Source organism: Heptranchias perlo, chromosome 18 (genome assembly GCF_035084215.1).
Source record: "Heptranchias perlo isolate sHepPer1 chromosome 18, sHepPer1.hap1, whole genome shotgun sequence".
NCBI classification, from domain to species: domain Eukaryota; kingdom Metazoa; phylum Chordata; class Chondrichthyes; order Hexanchiformes; family Hexanchidae; genus Heptranchias; species Heptranchias perlo.
Window position 1 is genome coordinate 9,033,198 of NC_090342.1, and position 24,269 is coordinate 9,057,466.

The window sequence follows — 24,269 nt, forward strand, 5'->3', positions numbered from 1 at the left end:
ACCAGTTCTGGGCACCACACATTAGGAAGGATGTCGAGGCTTTGGAGAGGGTGAAGATGAGATTTACCAGAATGGTACCAGGGATGAGGGACTTGTTATGTGGAGAGACTGGAGAGCTGGGATTGTTCTCCTTAGAGTAGAAAAGGTTAAGGAGAGATTTAATAGAGGTGTTCAAAATTATGAGGGGCTTTGATGGAGTAGATGAGAAGAAACTGTTTCCACTGGCAGGAGGGTCAGTAACCAGAGGACACAGACTTAAGATAATTGGAAAAAGAACCAGGGGAGATATGAGGAGAATTTTTTTTATGCTGTGAGTTGTTATGATCTGGAATGTGCTGCCTGAAAGGGCGGTGGATGCAAATTCAATAATGACTTTCAAAAGGGAATTGGATAAATACTTAAAAAGGAAAACATTGCAGAACTATGGGGGAAAGAGCAGGGGAGTGGGCCTAATTGGATAGCTCTTTCAAAGAGCTAACACAGGCACGATGGGCCAAATGGCCTCCTTCTGTGCTGTATGATTCTATGGTGCAGAGATCTAACTGTGATAGAATGAAATATTGGTCCTTGTTGGTTATCAAGTGTACAACTGGAGAATCCCTCACTTAGGTTATGTACATTCAGCTTTTGATCACATTCATTACAAAGCAAGTTACATACCAGTAAAGTATCCAAACGTATAAGTAAATTTATCTTCTTTACTCCTTGACAAATTGTATTAACTCCAATTGAAGAAATTAAAGTAATTGCACTGTTCGACAATCATTAGCATTTGTGTTGCAGCTATAGACTATTGTTGGTCACGTGACTTTGGATGGTCATGAGATCTGAGAATTCTGAATTTCATTATTGAAACGGTGAAAAGCTGATCTGATAAAGTTTGGATGTGTGGCTGAAGAACAATTTTCTTATTTCTAGCAACTTCTCAATTATTCGAACACCACGTTGAATGGCAGAAGGTTTGTGGAAGTTCTCACTGAATTGTCCATCAAAGGCACTCTGTTTGTTCCAGTGAACTCTGGATTCTATGAAAATTTGGTAAGGGTTCAAAGTGTTTTTAAAATTAACGAAAATGAATTGAATTGTACCTACTTGAGAATTGAGGAGAATCTGCACTCTTCTAATTACTCATAGATTGCTACAGATTTGATTTGAAAACCAAGGTTCTTGCAATACAATTACAGACCCCACCACTTAAAACGGGCAGTCACTTATATTGGCCAAAAAGCGATAACCGATATTTGCATTAACGTCAATTTCAAAGTTGCTGGTTGTAGCGTCTTAAGTGTTGTGTTTATTCCGGGCAAAAACAGCTGTGCTTACTCACTAGCTTGCATCTTGTTAAGGTGCATTAAATGCAAGAACAAACAGAAGTAAGTAGCACCCCGTTAAGGTTCAATTACCTTTTGTGTACTTAAACCAGTCTAATTCCCTCTAAGTGGTGTGGGGGTTACAGTTTGTACTAAGCGTTGATTGCAGTTTAAATAAAGTTACTTGCATTGCATGCTGTCTTGATCTACAGCATTCTTGTTATATAGTAGAGTACTGTAACAGGACCATGTATACAGGCCATCGCGTATAGCGGGCAGATCGCGTTCAAACGAACGCGCCCACTGTAAGCGGTGGGGACTGTACTAAGATATAGGTTCGTGACTTAATTCTGCTCTAACACTATTTTTTGAGCAAGCTCTCCCTTCATGTTGTATGATGGCTTCACAAATTATTGTAGTTAAATTATTTCCCTCTGTTTGTTCTCCTGTGCCACACACCATTGTCCAACTGATACTATGGGCAGGCGACATGTGTTCTCTCCAAGTGGCTGCTGGGATGAGTGCGCAAGCGCAACCTCGGATGGCTTGACCACCAATTCCATCCCACTCTATGGGGAAGTGCCTGGGCTCCACATTGGCAGCTCCTTCCAACCATCCGAGCAAAACCGTGAACTCACGGTGTGGTAATCGTGAGTTAAACCTGTGTCCTGACAACTCCAAGCGCCTCTTGACTGCTGTAAGTTTAGTTTGTTGTAAAATGTGACATAACTGTAGGGCAAAAATCAGCAGCAAAAGTGAAAAATTCGTACTTGGACAAGGTTTCAGGAGTGGCATAAACAGTGCGTGGCGATTGGGAAGCTGTAGTGCGTTAAAACACTTCGACAGGAGGTGGGAAGAACTCCTGGAGAAACGGTGTAAGCGTCCGTTTTTAGCCAATTACACTGTTTCTTTGGACACTCTGACGATGTCCCATTGGAGAACCTCCATGGAAATTTCAGGCCATTATATTTGTACCACTGGAACCTGAATACAAATCCAGACTTGATGAGATGGAAGACATTTCTTCACAGACTGATATTTAAACGTGTTTTAGGAATCACAGCCCACTTAATAGTGGATGGAGGTCCACAACACAAAACTGCTCAACACGTAGCACTAATTGACCATGGAAGTGCTTGTTTTCGGTCCGTCTCAATGCCAATCTCCACTAGACTCCATCGAGGAACCCAGTCGACAGTAGCTGTAATTAAGGGGCTCCTGTGGTGAGTTTCAGACTTAATGGACATCTGGGAAGTTGTCAAAGTGATTTCCCCTACAAAACAAGATGAATTGTTTGGCTCTTTGCCTAACTAGAGAGGATGGAATACCTCGTTTAAAATTATTCTCTTCCCCACCCCTCGTCCCGCTTGCCATCATGTTTACTATCTCCTTCAATCATGGTGTGGAGTCTACCTAATGAAGAAAAGAAAAATATAGTTCAAGCAGTTAACATTGCAACTCTAAAAAGAATAGATTATAAGAATATGGGAACAAGAAAAACACCCATTCAATCATCCATCTTGTTTCACGATTAGGTTAATTTAATTTGAATTTAAGACTGGAGAAAATGTATCTTAATTCTCCCTTCAGATACATTTTTCAACTTGTTAACTTGTTTTTTTTTGTCTCACGCTTTCCGTTTAATAAATGCTCTTTCTCACTCCTTTGTTCTTCTCGGTAAGAATGTCAATCAGTTTCTTATCTTTTGGCTCAAATGTCAGCTTGGCTCAGTTTGGTGGTACTCTTACCTCAGAGTTAGAAGGTTTGTACCCCACTCCAAGACTAGGCTGCACCTAATCTAGGTTGACATTTCATTTTAGCACTGAGGAAACACTGCATCACCAGAGGTGCTTCCTTTTGAACAAGATGTTAAACCAAGACCCCATCTGCTTGTCCAGTTTGAAGAAGAGCAAGTGTCCAGCCGAATATTCCTCCTTCAACCAACACCAACATATTAACTGGTTATTCACCATATTTGCTGTTTTTTGAGAGCTTGCTGTATGTGATGTGGCTGACCTGTTAGCCCAATGTAACAGTTCAAAAATATTGAATTGGTTATGAAAACTTTGGGGTATCCTGAGGATGTGATGAGACCCTACATAACGCAAGTCTTTTTTTCTTTCTTTACCTGAAGGGAGTCAAGTTTTATTTTTTCAGATCGTTGATCGCAAAATTCAGGATGTTGCATTGTTTTGTATTCAGATCAGTAAAAGCAAACATCACTCTTATACATGATGTGGAGATGCCGGTGATGGACTGGGGTGGACAAATGTAAGGAGTCGCACGACACCAGGTTATAGTCCAACAGCTTTATTTGAAATCACAAGCTTTCGGAGCTTTGCTCCTTCGTCAGGTGAACTTCACCTGACGAAGGAGCAAAGCTCTGAAAGCTTGTGATTTCAAATAAAGCTGTTGGACTATAACCTGGTGTCGTGCGACTCCTTACATTTGTCCACTCTTATACACGTGGAGGAGGCCTCAACTGCACACTTTGCTTTTGTATACGCCATCAGCCTCTTTAGAGTCAGGCGGACTTCATGACACATTCGTTACAGGGAGCAGGAGCAGTTTTATTAAGACAAACACATGGCAATTTTTTCAAGTAAACGCTTCTGTTTCCATGTACTTTCTGTCCTTTTATCAGAACATTACTTTGTTCCAGACGCTATAGATAGTATAAACGCCCCAGGCCATTCACAGTTGCATTCAGTTAACACCAACTGCAGTTGCAGAGTAACAGTACAAAACAAAAATATCTGGACATTAACTGCCCAGGAAGTAAGAGTTGTAAGAATATGGTATCTCAGTTCACCTACCAAGGAGAAGAAAATGTCTTCTAGGCCGCATCTCTTTCCTACAATGCACTGCTGCTGCCAGCACTGTTGATTCTTCCGTGACCCATTGTTGCACTGGAGTATCTTAGGGTGAGACCTGAACCCTTGACCTTCTGACTCAGAGGTGAATGTGTTACCAAATGAACCAAGCTGACACTAAAGGTGTTAGTCATAACAACACATTAGTTTATCGTTGGATACTTTACAATGGAGGGAATCCTAATGTACTTCTGAAAGGGTGGTGGAAGCAGATTCAATAGTAATTTTCAAAAGGGAATTGGTTATATACTTGAATGGGAGAAAATTGCAGGGGTATGGGGAAAGAGCAGGGGAGTGGAACTAATTGGATAGCTCTTTCAAAAAGCCGGCATAGGAAAAACGGGCCGAATGGCCTCCTTCTGTGCTGTAAGATTCTATGATTCTGCTTTCGACACATTCAAATGGCTGTCCCCATTAGGAAGAGCAGGAGAGGATATTAACATGACAATCCCTATTAATATTTTAAAACATTAAAGACGTATTCCTGTTAATGCAAAGCACTGAATTCAAATTACTAGATATTTCAAACTTTTTTTTTACTGCTTAAAAAGCCAATGTTGTTTTATTCCAAGTACTTAGTTCAAATTACTGCATACTTTATGGGTACTTTAGTGCAATAAATAACTCGGCATAAACAGCAATAGACTGTATCATAAGCCTGTGGGGAGCTATGAGAAATTATCTTTTTCCACTCATTGACTGCAACCCCTGTTCACCTCTGGAAAGAAAACGTATCAGAATTCCTCATGGATTATCTATCATCCGTACGCTGGACACCAGAAACCTCCCATTTTCCCCAAACCTTGATGGAAATTGATGTTGACAGGGCCGCGTTACTGAGGAGAGGCACATTTTTTTTGTTATTCATTTTTTGGTTTGTGGACGTCACTGGCAAGGCCGGCATTTATTGCCCATCCCTAGTTACCTAGCGAGCGGTTTGATACAACTGAGTGGCTTGCTAGGCCACTTCGGAGGGCAGTTAAGAGTCAACTACGTTCGTGTGGGACTGGAGTCACAAATCGGGTAAGGACTAATCAGGTTTCCTTCCCTAAGGGACATTATTGGACCAGTTGGTTACTTTCACTGATCCCAGCATTTCACTTCCAGACTTTTCTTTTGAACCGAATTCAATTCTCAAACTGCCTCGGTGGGATTTGAACTCACGGATTATTAGTCCAGGCCTCTGTATTACTAGCCTAGTAACATAACCACTGTACTAGCGTACCCCGAATTAAGATATCCCACCTAACATCAGCTAGGAGCCAAAGTTGGGTACGTTGACGTAAACATTAACAATGGTTGTTTTTTATTCACAGACATTGTCTGGACGGGACATTGAATACCACTTCTCTAATCACAGTAGCTTCTTATACCACAACATGGAAAATGGGACCCTCATTCTGAGTAAGATCGGTCATGCTCTGCTCATCACGCTGATGAAAAATACCCTCCCTCCAAGTCCAGAATTTAGTCAGCAGGTTGGGAAGCTGGTCAACGATCGACCAATTGTTGCCTGGGACATAGTTGCATCAAATGGGATCATTCATGCTATTGACAAGCCTTTACAAGCACCTCCTGAACCAGTAAGCTTGTGCACAATTTAGTAACAGTTATGATGTAAATAAGGAAAGCATTTCACGTACAATTGAAATTGACGTCTTTTTAAAATTAATTCTCGGAATGTGGGCGTCACTGGCAAGACTGGCATTTTATTGCCCATCCCTAGTTGTCCCTGAGGAGGTGGTGGTGGTGGGCCGCCTTCTTCTTGAACCACTGTAGTCCGTGTGGTGTTAGGCCCTGTTAGGTAGGGAATTCCAGGATCTTGCCCCAGTGACGACGAAGGAATGGCCGATATGTGTCCAAGTCGGGATGGTGTGTAACTTGGAGGGGAACCTGGAGGTGATGGTGCTCCCATGCACCTGCTGCCCTTGTCCTTCTAGGTGATGGAGGCCGTGAGTTTGGAAGGTACTGCAGAAGAAGCCTTGGCGACTTGCTGCATTTACTTATGTGTCACTTTGCAGTTAAACACATGCCGTTTTGTAGCACACAAGGAGTCAGGTGTATCGGGGTGTCCAAACTATAACCCATGGACTTCACGTGCCCCTCAAGCCCTGGTGATCCAGCCCACGAATCTTAAGCAACTCAGCCCTAGTTGTGCAGATATTTCTTAGGCTGCACATAGTGATGCTACAAGTCCCGACCACAGTGGAGATGATTGGGTAATTCCTCCATCAATCACTGCTGTAAGTGTCTGGGATTGATTTTACACACGTAATTTTTATCATCAATTTGTATTATGTAACTATCATCCACTCACTGCATTTTATTTATCTTCTATTAGGTTAAACCTAGTGCTGTTCACATTGGAGCTGGTGTGGGCCTTTTCTTCGCCTGTACCCTGGCAATAACCACTCTGGCAGTAGCTGCATATTATTATTACAATCACAGAAGGGGACCGTTCAGCTTCCAGTACTTCAAGGTAACATGTCAATTATGTGAAGGAAATCCTGCAGCTTCCCCTTTCTGCTCCTGTAGTCCACATCTATCTCATTATCATGTTATTACAATCTAGTTTATAAATACCAGGCAACGGTTAGACTTTGAAGGGGTTGGATTTCTGGGCAGGCTCTTGGCGAATTCCCGCTGGCAGAGGATCCGCGGAATCCCCGAGAGACGACGTCGCCCCGTTTCCCCGGTGTTTTCCGCAGCTCTTCTGCCGAAGTTATGGCAGACGGTGGGGGGAGAAGCCCCTGCCAAAAATTCAACCTTAAAGGGACACTGATCCACCTTAGCAGAATAATACGCCGGGCATTACATGGTATGAAACTCCCGCCTTTATAAGACGGAACGTCACCCGAGTTGCAGGGGTAGATGTTGGTCTTCACTGCCTGGGTGGTAATCTGCCAGAGCGGATCGCCCGCCCGTTATAGAAGCTGCCCAATTTTCATTCCACTTAAACTCAACAGACGGGCGATCTCCTGAGGCCGGATTGCCACCCAGGCGGTGAATACATAAAGCTACCTCATTCCGAGCAATGCCATAGGAGATCTGCTAGCTGTATATTAAAGCAGGCTGTTATTGCACACAGATATCCCACTCTGTTGCAGATGTAAAACAATCTTAAAAATGCTCCTAACCCGCACTTCTAAGCTCCAGCCTGAAAATGAGGCATGCACAATCTGCAGCATTCCCTAACAAATCAACAAATAAACTCAGTGACCGGAACCTCTGTTTACTTAATCCTTCAACTTGGTGGTCTTCAGGGGACCTTAGCAGTGTATTCTTTGTGCAATGTGTGGTGTAAAACCCCTCCCCTTTTAAACCTGCATATCATCTGATCTACCATGAGCAACGCCATGGGAGGTTTGCCGGTGTATAAAAGATATTTCTAGTGGCATCACACTGAATTTTATTTTTAAAAAAGTATTAAAAGCCAGTCATTTCCAATACTCAGAGAAACATCCCCCCCATAGAAATGACCATCCAATTGACCTCAGGAGTCTCGCGTAGGGGGACAGGATCACCTCTGGCTGACCTGAGGATCTTTTAGGTGCGAGTCGACTCTAGGTGACCTGAGGAAGGGTTTGCAGCAATTACATGTTGTAGCCCTTTCGGTGACTCGCCAAGTTACGCGCTGCTACAGAATTGCCGAGGTGCATTGTATGATGCAATGCTCTTTCCTTCTAAAACAGCGGAATGTCCATAATGTGCTGTGAGCAGAGTCATGGGGACATCGTGCCAGCCTTTGTTGAGGTTTTGAGATTCTTTCCCGTTTACTTTTTCAGTCCGATGAAGGAGAGGGCGTATCATCGTTTGACGACCCAACTCCTTCCAGGTTCAGTAACCCAATGTATAACAAGTTCACGTCTTCTACAGACAGCGGCGAAGACCCATTCTCTGTAAGTTATTTGCTGACAAAGTACGTGTGGAAGTGATTGGAGTTGAGTTGAAAGTGTACCCCTGTAATCTTCTGTTACCATCTCAAAGGAGTTGCAGGAAACATACACGTTGCATTTATATAGCACCTTTCATGACTTCAGGACGTCACAAAGCACTTTACAGCCAATTGTTATTACTTTTGAAGTGTGGTCACTTTTGTAATGCAGGAAACGCCACAACTAATTTGCACACAGCAAGATCTCACAAACAGAAATGTGATAAATGACCAGATAATCGGTGTTAGTAGTGTTGGTTGAGGAATATTGGCCAGGACGTCGGGGGAAACTCCACGCTCTTCTTTGAGATAGTGCCATGGGATCTGTTATGTCCACCTGAGAGGGCAGGCATGGCCTCGGTTTAACGTCTCATCTGAAAGACGGCACCTCCGACAGTCCAGCACTCCCTCAGTACTGCACTGGAGTGCTGCCAAGCATCAAAAACACACTCTTGTTCTGCTCATCACCTTGTAGTCACATGAAGTTATCCTGTATAGGTCCTTCCATTATATTAAAAGTGGCTGCCTGGTCACACGCGAGATAAGGAGACTCAGACTTGGGATCTGGAAGTGGGAAGTGAGGTATACGAACATGTGCTCCTCTACCGGGGTCTTGGTGCCTACTCTGATTCAATTGCAGAGTGGCAAAGAGCTGCGACTGAAACTCTGCACTTCCAACTTGATGGGGTAAAGTATTCATGCTTTGGTCAGGAGGATGATGGCAATGCAGACGCATGTTATGGTGAGTTGCACTGCTCACTGTATCGCTCGTGAGAAGTTGCAGCTATGTGCTGTCTACCTGTCAAGGGCTCAAATCCACATTGAGCAGTTGCCTAGTTACCATCCTCCTGGTGGAAGGGGGAGGTTAATGGGGGACTCTTTGGGTTGGGATGTTTCTATCACATGCCCGGTGATGGAAGATTAAGCATAGAAGATTAAGGGGTGATTTAATTGAGGTATTTAAGATGATTAAAGAATTTGATAGAGTAGATAGAGAGAAGCCATTTTCTCTGGTGGGGGAGTTCAGAACAGGGGCGCATAACCTTAAAATTAGAGCTAGGCCATTCAGGGGTGATGTCAGGAAGGAATTCACACAAAGGGCAGTGGAAATCTGGAACTCTCTTCCCCCAAAAAGCTGTTGAGGCTGGGGGGTCAATTGAAAGATTTTTGTTAGGCAAGGGCATTAAGGGTTATGGAACCAAGGCGGGTAGATGGAGTTACCGTGATCTAACTGAATGGCTTACTCCTGTTCTTAAGATTGTAACCAAATCAGGGGTCTGTGGCAGAATTGTTAATCCAGTATCTGCACTAGGCAGATCTGCACTACTCAAGCACACTTGATGATGATTGATCAGCCACCAGCTCATTGATCAGACTTAAGGGGGTAGATCCATCACTGGGGACTGTGATTCTTCTCACTCGGCTCTAAGTCAGTACCCTAATGGGTAGGTTGGTCAAGCAGCAGATAAGCTTACTGCAGTTTTAGCAGTATCCCTGCTCTTCTTCGAATAGTGTCGTGGGACCCGAGAGGGCAGATGGGGCCTCGGTTTAACGTCTCAAGTGAAAGACGGCACCTCCGACAGTGCAGCACTCAAGTGTCAGCCTAGATTTTGGGCTCAAGTCTCTGGAGCGGGACTTGAACCTACGACCTTCTGACTCAAGAGGCAAGAGCACTACCCACTGAGCCACAGCCGACACCTATTACTATATGGGTACGGGCAAGGCTATAGACCATCTGTGGAGCTAGGTTGGTAAATTTCTTCCCCTTTTTAATATTCCATAGGATGAACAACAGCTGTCAACAAATAATGGTCATGAACAATAGCAACACAGTCAACGGTCTGTGTGTATCTTTATCAAAGAAATTCTGGAAACATTGTAAGTTATCTTGACTGCAGCACTGCGACCTATCTTCAACGAACTATGGGACCACAGGAGATTTTAAGAGCCAGGGAGCATCTTTGGTTGGCCAGCCAAGGCTGGATTGATGAAAATTAAATCTATCTTTTACATATTTTATAGTCTTCCTTCAAAAAAAAATTAGCTGGGAGTAGTGACTGTAAGATTGTAATATTTAGCTGACTCTTTAATAGATTATAATAAAATGTAAGTATTCAAAGAAAACTGTGGAAAATATTATCTAAAAAATGACTTTTTTTTTTATTTTTGAATTAAAAACCTCAGGTTCACTGTTAAACAAGGTCCCCCCCCTCCCCCCGTTTAGAAATAGAAAGTTCTAGAAGGACATGGAGGTCCTCCTATCCCCTCCATCTCGGGTTGCCAACCCTCCAGGATTGTCCTGGAGTCTCCGAGAATTAAAGATTAATCTCCCGGTCATTGCTGGCAAGCAACACCCAGGAGAAAAATCATTGGGGCAATAAAAAAATGCTGTGCTTTTTTTTCCATTTTCTTCAAACACTTCTGTTTATTGGAATTATTAAAATATTGGAGATGGCAAAAAAAAAATGGCTGTTTGATGGTCCAGAATCATCCAATTGGGTAACAAAGAAACTGCTCGCTTTCTAATTGGTGTAGGCGGGTGGTGCACAACATGTCAGGTAACCAATGGCAGGAGGGAGGTCATGAGGTGAAACCTCTAGGAATTCATCCAACCAGAGTTGGCAACCCTACCTCCACCCCCACCCTCCTCCCAAATCATAAGGCAAATGGGATGTCCTGAGCTTGCCCTGTGAATTATAACCAAAGCTGGTCACTGCATAATCTGCTGGAAGTTTTCATTTGTACTGGAAATGTTACTGAAAGGTTTTTATTAAAAAAGTGTGTCGGGGGGAGGGAGTGTACGCAGCATTTTCAACTGAAGGGAGACTGGCAAAGGAAAAAATTGTTGCAATTCTCTTTTCTATATTAAAACCAAATGATCAACAGCTGTAGTGAGAAGGCTGGATGAAATCTGAATGCCAGTTAATTTATGAGAAGGCAACAGGCAGCAAAAAATAAATCTCTTCGTTGCTGGGTGCAGCTTTACTGAAGCAGTGTTTTACGAACTACTAGTAAACGGTTAATGTTGATTTGAACGTACTGAAGTCCTCGCCAATGTTCAAACATTTCCTTTATTATTGGCACATCAAACAGAAAAAAAACTTACATTACAGGGACCGTCACCAAAGCTACAAACTATTAGACTTCATGGTTTGCACAACTCCTATCTGTAGCAAGGTCAGCAGCACATTGAAACTGTACTTGTTCACATGCATTTGAACCAGTGCAGCCCTTTACTACAATGAAAATTGCAGAGAAGCTCTTGGTGGGGGAAAAAACCAAATCTTTTAATTATCTGCAGTTAGCTCTCGTCAATACAGAGAAACACACTTGATTTGCATGGTGCTTAAAAAAATAAGAAAGGAACCCAAAGTTCAGCTTCTTACATTTCATTGTATAATCACTGCTTAAGATCTTTCAACGTAAATTTCCAAGTCCCTTTCTTAGCAAAAACAGAATTTACACCATGTAACACGAATTTCAAAGAATGTTGCATACTCTGCTCACGATCTCAAATTGTATAAATAAAAACGTTTTTTCATAAAGTACCCCTATACCATTACAAAATTCTTTGGAGATCAATAATTAAACGTCAAAGGATTTTAGTGTCGCATATTTTGATTTTCATCCTACAATTTAGAAAAGGCCACCATTAGAATTCCTTGAAAACGTAGTCAGTTAAGATCCACCTTGATCAAACTGCATCGGTCATCTGAAGAGCAAAGTACTTCAATATCTACGATCATTCCATTCACTAGGTTACAGAACTACAATTAAGACCACTCTTTATTAAAACTGATTTTCAATTCAATTGGATTAGAGCTTTGAGGGCAAATTTCAAATCTGCGGACATTTAAGATTAAATTTCCTGACCTCCCCCAAACTGCAATAAGCGACACAGCTGATAATCACGGGTGGAATCTTCCAAGAGCGTGCACGCAGCTTATTCTAAAATAGTGAGGGCACCGCCCGCGATGCTCCGTCCAATGACATTAATGGACAGAGGCTGCCCACTGCACGGGAGGCCCCATTGGTGGCATGGGGCCGTGAAAAACTCCACCCTCCCGTCTAACACAGCTGGGCGTTAGAATTGGCTAAAACCCTTTGGGACTTTGGTTCAGATCCAGCCTGAACAAATAGAATTAAACGTTTCTGCTGAGTGTAACAGTCTTATATGAGAACAGATTCAGTAGTTCCAACTCAGCTCCTACAGGGCAAGAGACCGCAAAACACAGCTATTCCTAATTCAACACTTAAAGAGGTTGCAAGTGTGGCTGAAGGAGGAACAGTGATATCTCACTGGTTTGGGAGAGGTATGAATGGGTAAATAGCTGCTGATTTTTGAGATGGATGAGGGACTTCCATTATATGGAGAGGCTCGGGAAGTTGGGGTTGATCTCCTTAGAGCACAGAAGGTTAAGGGGAGATTTAATAGAGGTATTCAAAATTATGATTGATAGCTTCTTTCCTTCTACTCTGTTTCCATTGGCAGGAGAGTTGGTAACCAGAGGACACAGATTTAAGATAATTGGCAAAAAAAAGGAAGATTTTTTTTTTAACGCAGCAATTTATGATGATCTGAAAGGGTGGTGGAAGCAGATTCAATAGTAACATTCAAAAGGGAATTGGATAAATACTTAAAAATGCAAAATGTGCAGGGCTATGGGGAAAGAGCAGGGGAGTGAGACTAATGGGATAGCTCTTTCAAAGAGCCAGTACAGGCACGATGGGCCGAATGGCCTACTTCTGTGCCGTACGATTCTATGAAATTGTAATCAGTCAGATTTTAGCTCTTGAAGTTTAGACCTATTTCTCAACCTGTCTTTCTCAGACATTGCTTTCAAAAATGTTCAGTTTTAAATTTAACAGCATCCTTAACATTGTAAACAACACATTTTGCATGTAACATGACCAGTGAGCGCAAATGTATTTCTGAAGGAATACTGTGCACTTCATAAAACTTGGCACCAAAGGGATAATAAATTCTACATCAAGGAGCAACAAGCTAGCTATTAAGCGTTAAGGTAAACCAATTTGTATTAAAGTTGTGCTTGGTATGCTGGGCTTGTCTTAAAACACGAGAGAAAATTCAACTGAGGGAATAATAGGTTGGGGCTATTCAGAAAAGCAAGAAAAAAAAGGGTCAAGTATGCTCTGTGAATGGCAGTTTAAGTACTTTACACTGGACTTGTTCAATTAGGAGCCATGATTGAAAATCTGTGGGATGTATCACAACAATCAGGACACAGAACGACCAAACACAATGGCTCCCACTGGCTACATCTCAGCCCACACTCGGACTCTGACTTATCGTGCATCCATTCCCCCCTCCCAGCAAACCTCGCTACAGTGATCACAGTTTTCAGTGCCTGGATCCTCTCCCTCTGGACTCTCTCTAACCCTCATCACCTTGCTACTTCCCTCCTCGTGTTTAAAAACCTCAAAACGTTTCACATTAATCTAATTTTCGATCAACTCTCCTAATTCTATATTTAAAACAAAAACATATGACTTATGCAACAGGTCTAGCCAACAATGTTATACAAAACTTGCATATACAGGTAAACAGGAATGACTCTATTGCTACTGGCTAACAAACTGGACTTGGCAAAGATGTCCTCATGAGAGATTTGCCAACATTTCACTTACTTATATGCGACTGGCACACTTTTTTTTTTGAAGCTATATAATAGAAAAAAAATGGAGATCCTTTGAAAAGAGATTTCAAAATCAGGAAAGGGAATATTTTGGAGACACAGCTTACTCAACACAAGTTAATATTGAAAGTGAATGTTGATGCGTGACTTGCCCTCAAGTCCGACTCTTATGCTTACATAAATAGTTTTCCCCTAAAGCACGCTCCTCCTCTCTGTACAGTATAAATGACCTGGCAGTGCAATTCTCCACAACGGCAATGCTAACAATCCTGCTCCGTGATTAACTCCAGCTCACAGAGAATATATCAGTCCTGGGTAAAGTGAACAGAGGTAATTTTCTCCACCAAATCATAATCCTACTCCTTCCTCTCTCTTGAAAAGAAGATATGAGCCAGAAATTCGTCATTAAACTCCTGTGACTCAACCCGACACATGGTGAGGGTTGTGAGGCCTTTCAAGGCGACGGCCTTATTTTAATTCAATAGGGAGGCCACACAACTACTCGCGCCCGGGCACGGGACAAACCGATTCGTTTCCCATAGCAACCCAAACCACGGAGGACCTCGGGCCGCTCGACAGGAAATGAAATGATACTCAGCAGCAACTTTCCACTTCACCATGGACGACTCCTCCAAGCTTAACGGAGCACACCCGAGCGATGCTTAGCTCTAGCATGGTGCTACAGCCCGCTGAAGTCCAAATGCATCCATACAATAGAGATTTACAAAATGATTAAAGCGAAGTCTGAAATGTTTGTGGAGCCGATGCGTTCGAATGGGTTAAAGGTGCTTTTTACAGTGCCTCATTTAATCTGAGCCATCTCTTCGACGTTGGGGCTTTTGGATATGCTCGCGCAGAGCTGATCAGACCAGAGTGGGGCTTCGTGCTGTAGTGGTGTCCTCCGGGGGTAGAAGGTATTGTGCAGATTGTAGTTCAGGAGACAGCTCAGGGACGCCATGTAAATATCAGCAAAGCGGGAGAGGCGCCGGGAGAAATAGGTGGGATTGTGGTGGGTTCGGAAAATGCTCCCAAACTGGGGGTTGAAGATGGTCTTGGTCAGTTCCCTGAAATATCAAAAATAAAAGGAGTGGTCAGTGGTGTGAAATGATTTCTTAATGCACCTCAATTAGGAATCAGAGCGATACAAAATGACTTTGACCCAATAACATATACTCTAAAAGAGGTTTCCCCGACTGATAGAAATGCATGGTAACTATCTAACTCATTCTTATTATTATTCCCTCACCTGAGTCAAAAGGTTGTGGGTACAAGTCCCACTCCAGAGACTTGAGCACAAAATCTAGGCTGACACTCCCAGTGCAGTACTGAGAGAGTGCTGCACTGTTGGAGGTGCCATCTTTCGGATGAGGCCTGTATAAGTGGACGTAAAGGGTCCCATGGCACTATTCACATAGAAGCATGGGAGTTCTCCTGTTGTGTCCAACATTTATCCCTCATTCAACATCACTAAAACAGATTATCTGGTCATTATCTCATTGCTGTTTGTGGGACCTTGCTGTGTGCAAATTAGCTGCCACATTTGCCTACATTACAACAGTGACTATACTTCAAAAGCAATTCAGAGCCTGAGGAAATGAACGGCACTTTATAAATGAAAGTTCTTTTATTCTTTCTTTCTTTCTTTCTTTATTGTGCCATGGCTAGAGAGAGCAAAAAGAAATATCCATGATTCCTATCCCCATCAGTATCCAGTGATTCCTGCAGCAAAGTGTGTGTGTGTACGGGGTGGGGAGGAGAAGTAGTGAGGACAGGATCACACCAAGCTGTGATGTGCCCCACAGCCAAATAGTCTGCTGGCGCTCGCCGTTTGGGCTCACATGTCACAATTGGCCACTTGGGTAGCCACAAAGGACTTGAGCACACTGGCTGAAATTGTGCCTGTAGAACCACCGCCTCAGCAGGTGACATCATCTTCAGGACAGAAGGAAGGAAAATTGGGAATAACATTCCAGCGTCGAGGAAAGAAAATTGGGAATAACATTCCAGCGTTGAGGAAAGAAAATTGGGAAAAACATTCCAGCGTTGAGGAAAGAAAATTGGGAAAAACATTCCAGCGTTGAGGAAAGAAAATTGGGAATATTATAACATTGTGGTTCTAGTACAACACCTAAAAAATTTACAACCGATTTCAAATGCATTTAACCAAATAGTGAGTGTGCTGAAAATGCAAAAGTACATGTGTGTATGGTGGTATTACACACTCACCTCAGCTATGTGTGTATGGTGGCATTACACACTCATGTGTATGATGCTATTACTCACTCACCTCAACTTGTGTATATGATGGTATTACAAACTCACCTCAACTCATGTCTCTCTCTTATCCATTCACGTAGCACCATCCGGGACTCTGCATCTTCATAAGCCTAAAACAATAGAAAAAGGCACCAGTTCACCAAATGTCAACACATACATGAATGTACGCTAGAGTGGGTGATTAAAACAAAACACAACTGCTGTTGATGGTCGTGCTCCATTTGATGGAGGCAAGTTTTAAATTTCATTGCATGGAGTGAAGAAGATAGCAAGATGGTCTCTTAGACAGCACGAACCAGGTCAGAAACTAGAAGTCCTCCAGCAATAATTCTACAGTTACATATTACCTAACAATGAGAAACTTATGTTGGTGGGGTGAGAGAAAATATCTTGTATCCTTGCTAATTTCAAAAACCCATTAAGATTTAGAAGCCCCACCCACCTAGAAAAAAAATCTGTGTGAGGTAGAAATACAGAAGTATATTTCTGGAAAAGTAAAGAGTGCCTACTTGACCGGGCTGCCATCATCCATGGAACTCGACACAGGATGAGGCAGCACCTTCAAGGGGGGTTAGCGGGGGGTGGGGGGCTAGAGAAAGAGAACGTCCTGTGACAGCAATAAGAGTTTATTTTGAGAGTGTCACGGCCCAGTGACTCGAGCCTCGTCAGTATCTCAAAAGACAGCAAGCTGTATTCCTGCAGTGGCGACTTCACAGGTGCGTTATGTATAAGTGCTCGGTACAAAACTGTTTAATTAGATTCGACATGGCCCCAAGCACAGCTTCAGCCAGCATGTAACACACTAAGTCACAACTGGGCCAGTGGAAGGAGAGACGTATATAAAATACACTTTGCACCATCAGTGGGACAACGTTGATGGAACGATGGGTGTGAAACTGAATCCTAAATGTATCGCGCAGCACAATGAAGCACTAATGTGTTGCTGCCACTCACTTAATAGCTTCACTGCTAATCATCTGATCTTCGTAAATTCAGTGCTGTAAATGGGACACACTTACCTGCATACGCTCGAGCAGCCCAGTAAGGCCCTGCAGCCACACAACCACCTGGCTGTACTGCTCTGTATTCATGGTTTTAATCTCTGAGCGCAGTTCTGGAATAATCGCACCCGTCCTCCAACCATGTTTCAAGGTCAGATCCTTTTGTGAAAAAAAGGACGCCAGTTAGTTATGCGCAGCAGAAGTTATACTCACTGAAGTTTACTGGGGACAACACCACCTGCACGTTCCCCTCCAAGTCTCACACCATCCCGACTTGGAAATATATCGCCGTTCCTTCATCGTGGCTGGGTCAAAATCCTGGAACTCCCTTCCTAACAGCACCGTGGGAGAACCTTCACGACACGGACTGCAGCGGTTGAAGAAGGCGGCTCACCACCACCTTCACAAGGGCAATTAGGGATGGGCAATAAATGCCGGCCTAGCCAGCGACGCCCACATCCCATGAACGAATTTTTAAAAATACAAACAAGACGCCTTTCTTTGATTTCTGATCCATCTGTCAGGAATGGTATCTACAGTTCTACATAATTAACTATATCCAGCACTAGTTCTAAAGCCACGTCACCCCATTAACATGTATCTGTGATCTTACCCAAATGCATGGTTCGGATATCAGACTGCAAGCTGGTTAGGAGAGAGAATTATTAGCAAATATTTAATCAAATGGAACCGCTGTTGATTTATCTTTATATTAATTCAACTTCAGTAACTTTTCAACTGGAACTGATCTCACCAGTAACTTGATTACCCCTTTGATATGGACAGACCCTGTAACAAGATCTTGAGTGGTTGTAGATGCGAGTGGGTATGCAGACGGAACATCACCGTATAATTTTTTTATGCAGCGAGTTGTTATGATCTGGAATTCACTGCCTGAAAGGGCGGTGGAAGCAGATTCAGTCGTAACTTTCAAAAGGGAATTGGATAAATACTTGAAGTGGAAAAATTTGCAGGGCTATGGGGAAAGAGCAGGGGAACAGGACTAAATGGATAGCTCTTTCAAAAGAGCCCGCACAGGCACAATGGGCCGAATGGCCTCCTTCTGTGCCGTATCATTCTATGATTCTTCTGTTTTGGAGGCAGAACATTTTATTACATTAGACATCTGTAACCTCAAAGACAGCATCAGTGTTTTCATTTTTACATAACCATGCAAAATAATTTCAACGACAGTTGAAATCTGATTAATAAGCACCTTAAATGAATTCGGCATATGTGATCTAGGGGAATAAAATCATTTGTGTGTACAGGCAGATAAAATATAGAGGGCAATGCCATATCTCAACATGCTGAGTATCAGCCCAATTGTGTTGTAGGTATTTTATCACATCAATTACATGGTTCTGCCTCTCTCCGCTCACCCCATTTCCCCCCCTCCATTAGTATATGGAAAAGATGCTGAGAGGCTGTTTCCCCTAGCTGGAGAGTCTAGAACTAGGGGTCATAGTCTCAAGATAAGGGGTCAGCCATTTAGGACCGAGATGAGGAAAAATGTCTTCACTCAGAGGGTTGTGAATCTTTGGAATTCTCTACCCCAGAGGGCTGCGGATGCTCAGTCGTTGAGTATATTCAAGACTGAGATTGATAGACTTTTGAACACTAAGGGAATCAAGGGATATGGGGATAGGGTGGGAAAGTGGAGTTGAGGTGGATCAGTCATGATCTTATTGAATGGCGGAGTAGGCTCGAGAGGCCGTATGGCCTTCTCCTGCTCCTATTTCTTATGGATTTAAAAAGGAGTAAAATGAGCATTAAAAAAAACTATTACATTTTGTATAGTATACAGATGAACAGTTACTTTGATTTAATCCATGATAGTAAGTTTATACTTACAGCTAGATCACTGTAAATGTGATCCCCAAAATAAAGCACCTTCGAGCCAGTCCAGCCAGTGAGTTTTAAAAATGCATACAAGTTGCCCTGGAGTGAAAACCAATTGCAAGATTAAATTGCAGCACAGACTTGAGTCCAAAGACCCCGCCTCACCCCCTCCCAAAAGAAAGTGCCGCATTGGAAATAAATATTGATAAAGATTGAAACCCTGACACACACATCCTTAGTGAGGATATAGAATCATCAGCAAACGAGAGACTAAGAATAGGAATCAGCACTAAGAGTCGCACTAATTACTGCTTTATTCTAAACCGATACAACATCATCTCATAAATAAGGACACAGGTCAGAGTCTGCAAACCTTTGGAGGGGAACTCTATGAAGAAATCAATAAGGAGGCAATAACTTTCAGTAAAAGGGCCATTTTATCAGTATGGCGTAGAGAGGGGATCCAATTATTTTAGTTGAAGGCTGAATTAATGTAGGGAGAATTGTGTTTATTTTGTACTAAGTTTTTCTACTTGCCTATTATGTATATTGTAATGTGCAAAAAAAGGTGAAAATCAGAAAGAAGACATCAACCCATTTAGTTTGGTACAAATATGTCCAAATTAAAAATGATGGATTATGAAACTCTCTAAATGAAGTAGAGTCTGCATCTCTTAATTTAAGTGACTTAATTCACATTTTTTTTTTACGCACCAAATTCCCACCTTGCTGCGTCATTTACTTTGCTTAATTCAAATTATTGGATAATTTACATTTTTAAGCACAAAAAAAAACTTTAGATTATCAGGAATAAACCGTATTGAAACATTCATCTCATCTGTCAATAGAATAATTCTACACCTCTTTTAAAAAAAATAGTACACGCAGGCTGCACTGATACCCATGAGTTATACTATGGCTTGTAACAGAATGTGCACTGTCAAATGCTTGTCAGAATCTCTGCAGCATACTGTTTTATTTTTACACTGAAACTTTAACTGGTTTTGTAGTCAATTTTGACTTATGATGCAGAGATTGCAATTATTTGTGATATAAAAGCAACAGAATCATACAGGTAATTTTGTGCCAACTAAAAACCACTTTCAATGTTTTATTTTCACAAGGAGCTCAAGACATGATTATAATTGATCTGATCACATTATTATCGATAAATCAGATGCTCAGCCTTAGAAGCCAGATGTGTGTGTGTGTGTGATGTTCAATCCTAGAACACAGAACTTAAGAGTTTAACACAGGTAAAAAGTAACAGTTTAAGAAACGGACTGAATCAAGGGATTTACCTGTTTGTAGATCTGTCCTTTCTCCAATTTGCTGATTTTGTCCCAGAGTAATTTATCTCTTTGATTTGCTCTCCTGAATGGCCTACAGAAAAACAAAAGGACTTTCAACCCAAGTTTTCGAAGGACATATTGCACCCCCACCCCAAAACCTTGGTAATGGACCTGTTCCTGTACAATCCCGTCACACATACCGGCGCTTGTCATTGAAGAATTCCGGCTTGTCAGCCTGTACAATGATGATGTCAAAAAGGTCACGCCAATCTTTGCCAACAATGTACTGCATTCCTTTATCACTATCACAAAGGAAACACAACCATAATAAATGCATCAAAAATATATTGCCGCTCACAGTTTAATTACTGCCAGTGCAAACTAAATCAAATTTCTCAAAATAAGTTTTGCTCAAGTTACATAAGAATTAATAAAGAATTAATTTCTTTAATTTCTGTCTTTTGCCTACTAAGTGAGTTTCTGTTAGAAGACTTGAAATATCAATTTTGTTTCCAGCGAAATGAAAAGCAAAGAAAAGGACATGTAGATGATAGGACTTCAGCAGAGGCAAAAGCAGAGGTTTTTTTTGTTAGAGGGCTGCATCAACCTCCATAGGTCGTGCAGCTGGGAGATAGTTGACAGGTTAATGGTGCCATCCATTTGCAAGCTAGGATATCCAACTCCTCCTAGAACATTGTAGAGGAATATGGTCAAGTGATAACTAAAGTATTGGGCCTCTGTAACTACATCCAGTTGAATGATTTAATTGATAACTTAGTCAAGATAAAGCTTTGATATGGTGTGTGGGAGGCCTTCTTGTTAAAACTGAAATAGGGGTTACGGGTAGTTACTTAGACTGGCAAAATGTGGGAAGTGGTGTTCCACAAGGATCGGTACTGGGACCACTTGTTGTTCACCGTTTACATAAAGGATTTGGACTCAGGAATCTGAAGAACAATTTCAAAATTCGCGGATGACGCTAAATCGGTATAGTTAATACCGAGGGGGACTGGGACAAACTACAAGACAACGTTAATGAACTTGCAGAATGGGCTCGTAATTGGCAATTGAATGTCAATAAAGATAAGTATAAGGTGGTGCATTTTGGTAGGAAGAATAAGGAGGCCAATACTTCTTGGAAAATAAGAGCCCAAATGGGGTAGAGAAGCAAAGGGATCTCGGGGTACAGATATAAAAATCATTAAAAGTAGTGACACAGGTTAATAAAGCCAGAAAAAAAAGCAAATCAAGCACTAGGGTTCATTTCTAGATGGATAGAATTGAGAAGTAGAGAGATTATGTTAAACTTGTATAGAACATTGGTTAGATCACACTTGGAGCACTGTGCACAGTTCTGGTCTCCATATTATAAAAAAGGATACAGAGGCATTGGAGAAGGTGCAAAAAAGATTCACAAGGATGATACCAGAACTGAGAGGTTATACCTATCAGGAAAGATTGAACAGGCTGGGGCTCTTTTCTCCAGAAAGGAGAGGGCGGAGGGGTGACCTGATAGAGGTTTTTAAGATAATGAAAGGGTTTGTTAGGATAGACGTAGAGATGTTTCCACTTGTGGGGGAGACCAAAAACTAGGGGCCATAAATATAAGATAGTCACTAATAAATCCAATAGGGAATTCAGGAGAAATTTCTTTATCCAGAGAGTGGTTAGAATGTGGAACTCACTACCGCAAGGAGTAGTTGAGGCGACTAGTACAGATGCATTTAAGGGAAGCTAGATAAACACATAAATGAGAAAGGAATAGAAGGCTATATTGATGGGGTTAGAGGGTGGGGTTAGACCACATGGAATGCTATGCACAGTTCTGGTCTCCATATTATAAGGGTATAGAGGCACTGGAGAAGGTGCAAAAGGTGCTTGTGTGGAGCATAAACACCAGCATGGACCAGTTGGGCCGAATGGCCTGTTTCTGTGCTGTACATTTTCTGTAATTCTATGTATTTAATTGAATAATGGGATGTGGTAATCCTTTGATAGCATATGAATCCGCACCAGAGGAAAAAATATATAAAGAGAGGTGTTAGAACAGATTCTTCAGAATTCAACAAGGCCTGATCAGTCGTTAACCCTTCAAGTTCAAAACCTGCAACATGTGAATTCTCCAGTAACTTGTACCGGAAGCGTGACCTCAAGTATATGTGTAATTATTAATAATGGTTATCATTTTATATGTGTATTTATTAAGAAGAGTTATCATTGTATATGTGTAATTATTAGTAATAAGTTATCACTGCATGCTTAATTCCTATGAAAGCCAATAAATGCATTTGAACTCTATTATCTTGAGGAATTACTTATAAATTTATAAAGTAAGCATATCCACTCCCTAACAGTGCAGATCATTATTTTCCACACGATATGAAATCAGGAAAGCTACTTACACAAAGCTAAAAGGGCTGTTTGTTATGAGGAAAAGTTTCTTGCCACTGTCACTCAGCCTTCCTAACACAGCACCTGTTTTCCCCTCATGAGATATGTATTTTTCTGATTTAAAAAGAAAGGCATCACAGTTAGCAACTTTTCGCACACCAGTACATTTCAATTTGCACAGTACATTCAGATACGGGCCGTGCAACATTTGTGCATTCATATTATTAGAATGCAATGCTACTCAAGACAAATAGAGATAGACAAATTGAACGAGAGTTTCCTTTTAATTGCAAGGGTCCCAAGTAAAAATATATTGGGCTGTCTAAACCCACTTCCTGTCAGGCACTAATGCAAGATGTAAATTGACTCAGTACACAAGTTTATATCACTGAATTGCAGTTGGACTGCCAGTGGTATTGGGCAGATAGCTCACCCATGGGAAGCTCTTCCTTGAATGATGCTTTAAATACCAGTCAAGCATTGAGGTGGTTGTCTGGGAGAAGGGGTCGATGGGTGGGGGTGGGGTGATTTTTTACAAGTCTGAGCTGCCTGCTCGACGGCCACACAAATCAGACATTCGACCACGCGCTGCCCACAATTTTCCAACCATTTCATTACAAGGGTCGGAAAATGGGAGTGAGGACGGGGAGGTGGATGTCTGAATTTGCGAGTTGCACTTTACACTGACGACATGCAGGCAAGACTCCTCGCCAGTGACACTGACCTGTAGAATCACCCCCGATATTTAACATTTTGACAACTTGAGTTTCTGAAAAAAAAGCCTTCGGAGTCTGTTTTCAAATCGGAGACCGTCCCCACCCCAACCACTCCCCTAAGTAGGAGTCCGACTGTAATATTGATGGTGAGACCCAAGAGGCTTGGGAAAACGGTCTAATCTTTTCAACTTAAAACAGAACTTAGAAAAATGATATAGGTCAGTTGAAATAAAGGATATTAGCTACAAAGAAAGTTAAAATAAATGCGAGAGAATAAGTGAAAAGAACTGAGAAGGTGAAAGGGTCTGGAAATTACTTAAAGTCGTTTTAATATTTCAATATTACAATAAAAAAGCAACTCCTGACAATTTGGTACTTTTATCATTGCAACATCCGAGATATATTTTATCAATATGCGTGATGGCATTTTAAAAAAATACTGGCACCCTAAGGGTTAAACATTAACTGGACAACTTCATTCAGATGGCCAATTTGGGAAATAAGAGTATCCCGTACTGAGCCAGGGTGAAATTCCCGAGACTGCGATTGCAGTGCATTGTTGGAGTAGAGGGGAAAAAATACAAACAAAAATAAGTTGAGCTTCATTTTGGTTCACACTAAAGAAAGAAAAAGTGTCGAACAATTCTCAAGGTGATTATTTGTGCTCATGAATGTGAAGGATATTGGTGATGGGAATGAACACTCAGCATCGATAGCGCCTAGATCAGATACAGCATGGCTAGAAGCAGCATAAAGCATCCTCTACTCTGCCCCAACAATATGCCTTAGTCTCAGGTACAGAAGACCACCTCCTACTGCACACGCGTGACAATCTCAACTTCCCACACAAGCCATACTCTCGGAGTAAAAGTAGCAACTAGTTGGAGAGAAGGGCCGGTACTTTGCAGTTGGCTCATGCTCACTAGCAATTATGCTGAGACTACCCTCAAATAATTTTACACAGGACACTTACAAA

The 24,269-nt window shown here is 41.9% G+C and overlaps 2 protein-coding genes across 3 annotated transcripts in view; one reads left to right on the top strand and one right to left on the bottom strand.

Annotated features, from left to right (window-relative positions):
• LOC137334564 (stabilin-2-like) overlaps positions 1-10,241 on the top strand; it is a 108,122-nt gene extending 97,881 nt beyond the window's left edge. For both annotated transcript variants that reach the window (XM_067999331.1, XM_067999332.1), the window contains 5 exons: positions 919-1,038; positions 5,500-5,766; positions 6,525-6,662; positions 7,969-8,082; positions 9,901-10,241. In XM_067999331.1, coding sequence (XP_067855432.1) covers positions 919-1,038; positions 5,500-5,766; positions 6,525-6,662; positions 7,969-8,082; positions 9,901-9,942 — 681 coding nt within the window. In that variant the 3' untranslated portion in view covers positions 9,943-10,241. The remainder of the gene's footprint in view (positions 1-918; positions 1,039-5,499; positions 5,767-6,524; positions 6,663-7,968; positions 8,083-9,900) is intronic.
• Positions 10,242-11,174: 933 nt separating this feature from the next.
• nt5dc3 (5'-nucleotidase domain containing 3) overlaps positions 11,175-24,269 on the bottom strand; it is a 33,013-nt gene continuing 19,918 nt past the window's right edge. Inside the window, exons 8-14 of the mRNA XM_067999333.1 lie at positions 22,589-22,691; positions 20,387-20,488; positions 20,196-20,277; positions 18,907-18,993; positions 17,071-17,211; positions 16,097-16,161; positions 11,175-14,838 (exon numbers count right to left, since the gene is read on the bottom strand). Of these exons, the coding sequence (XP_067855434.1) occupies positions 14,577-14,838; positions 16,097-16,161; positions 17,071-17,211; positions 18,907-18,993; positions 20,196-20,277; positions 20,387-20,488; positions 22,589-22,691 (842 nt within the window). The 3' untranslated portion in view covers positions 11,175-14,576. The remainder of the gene's footprint in view (positions 14,839-16,096; positions 16,162-17,070; positions 17,212-18,906; positions 18,994-20,195; positions 20,278-20,386; positions 20,489-22,588; positions 22,692-24,269) is intronic.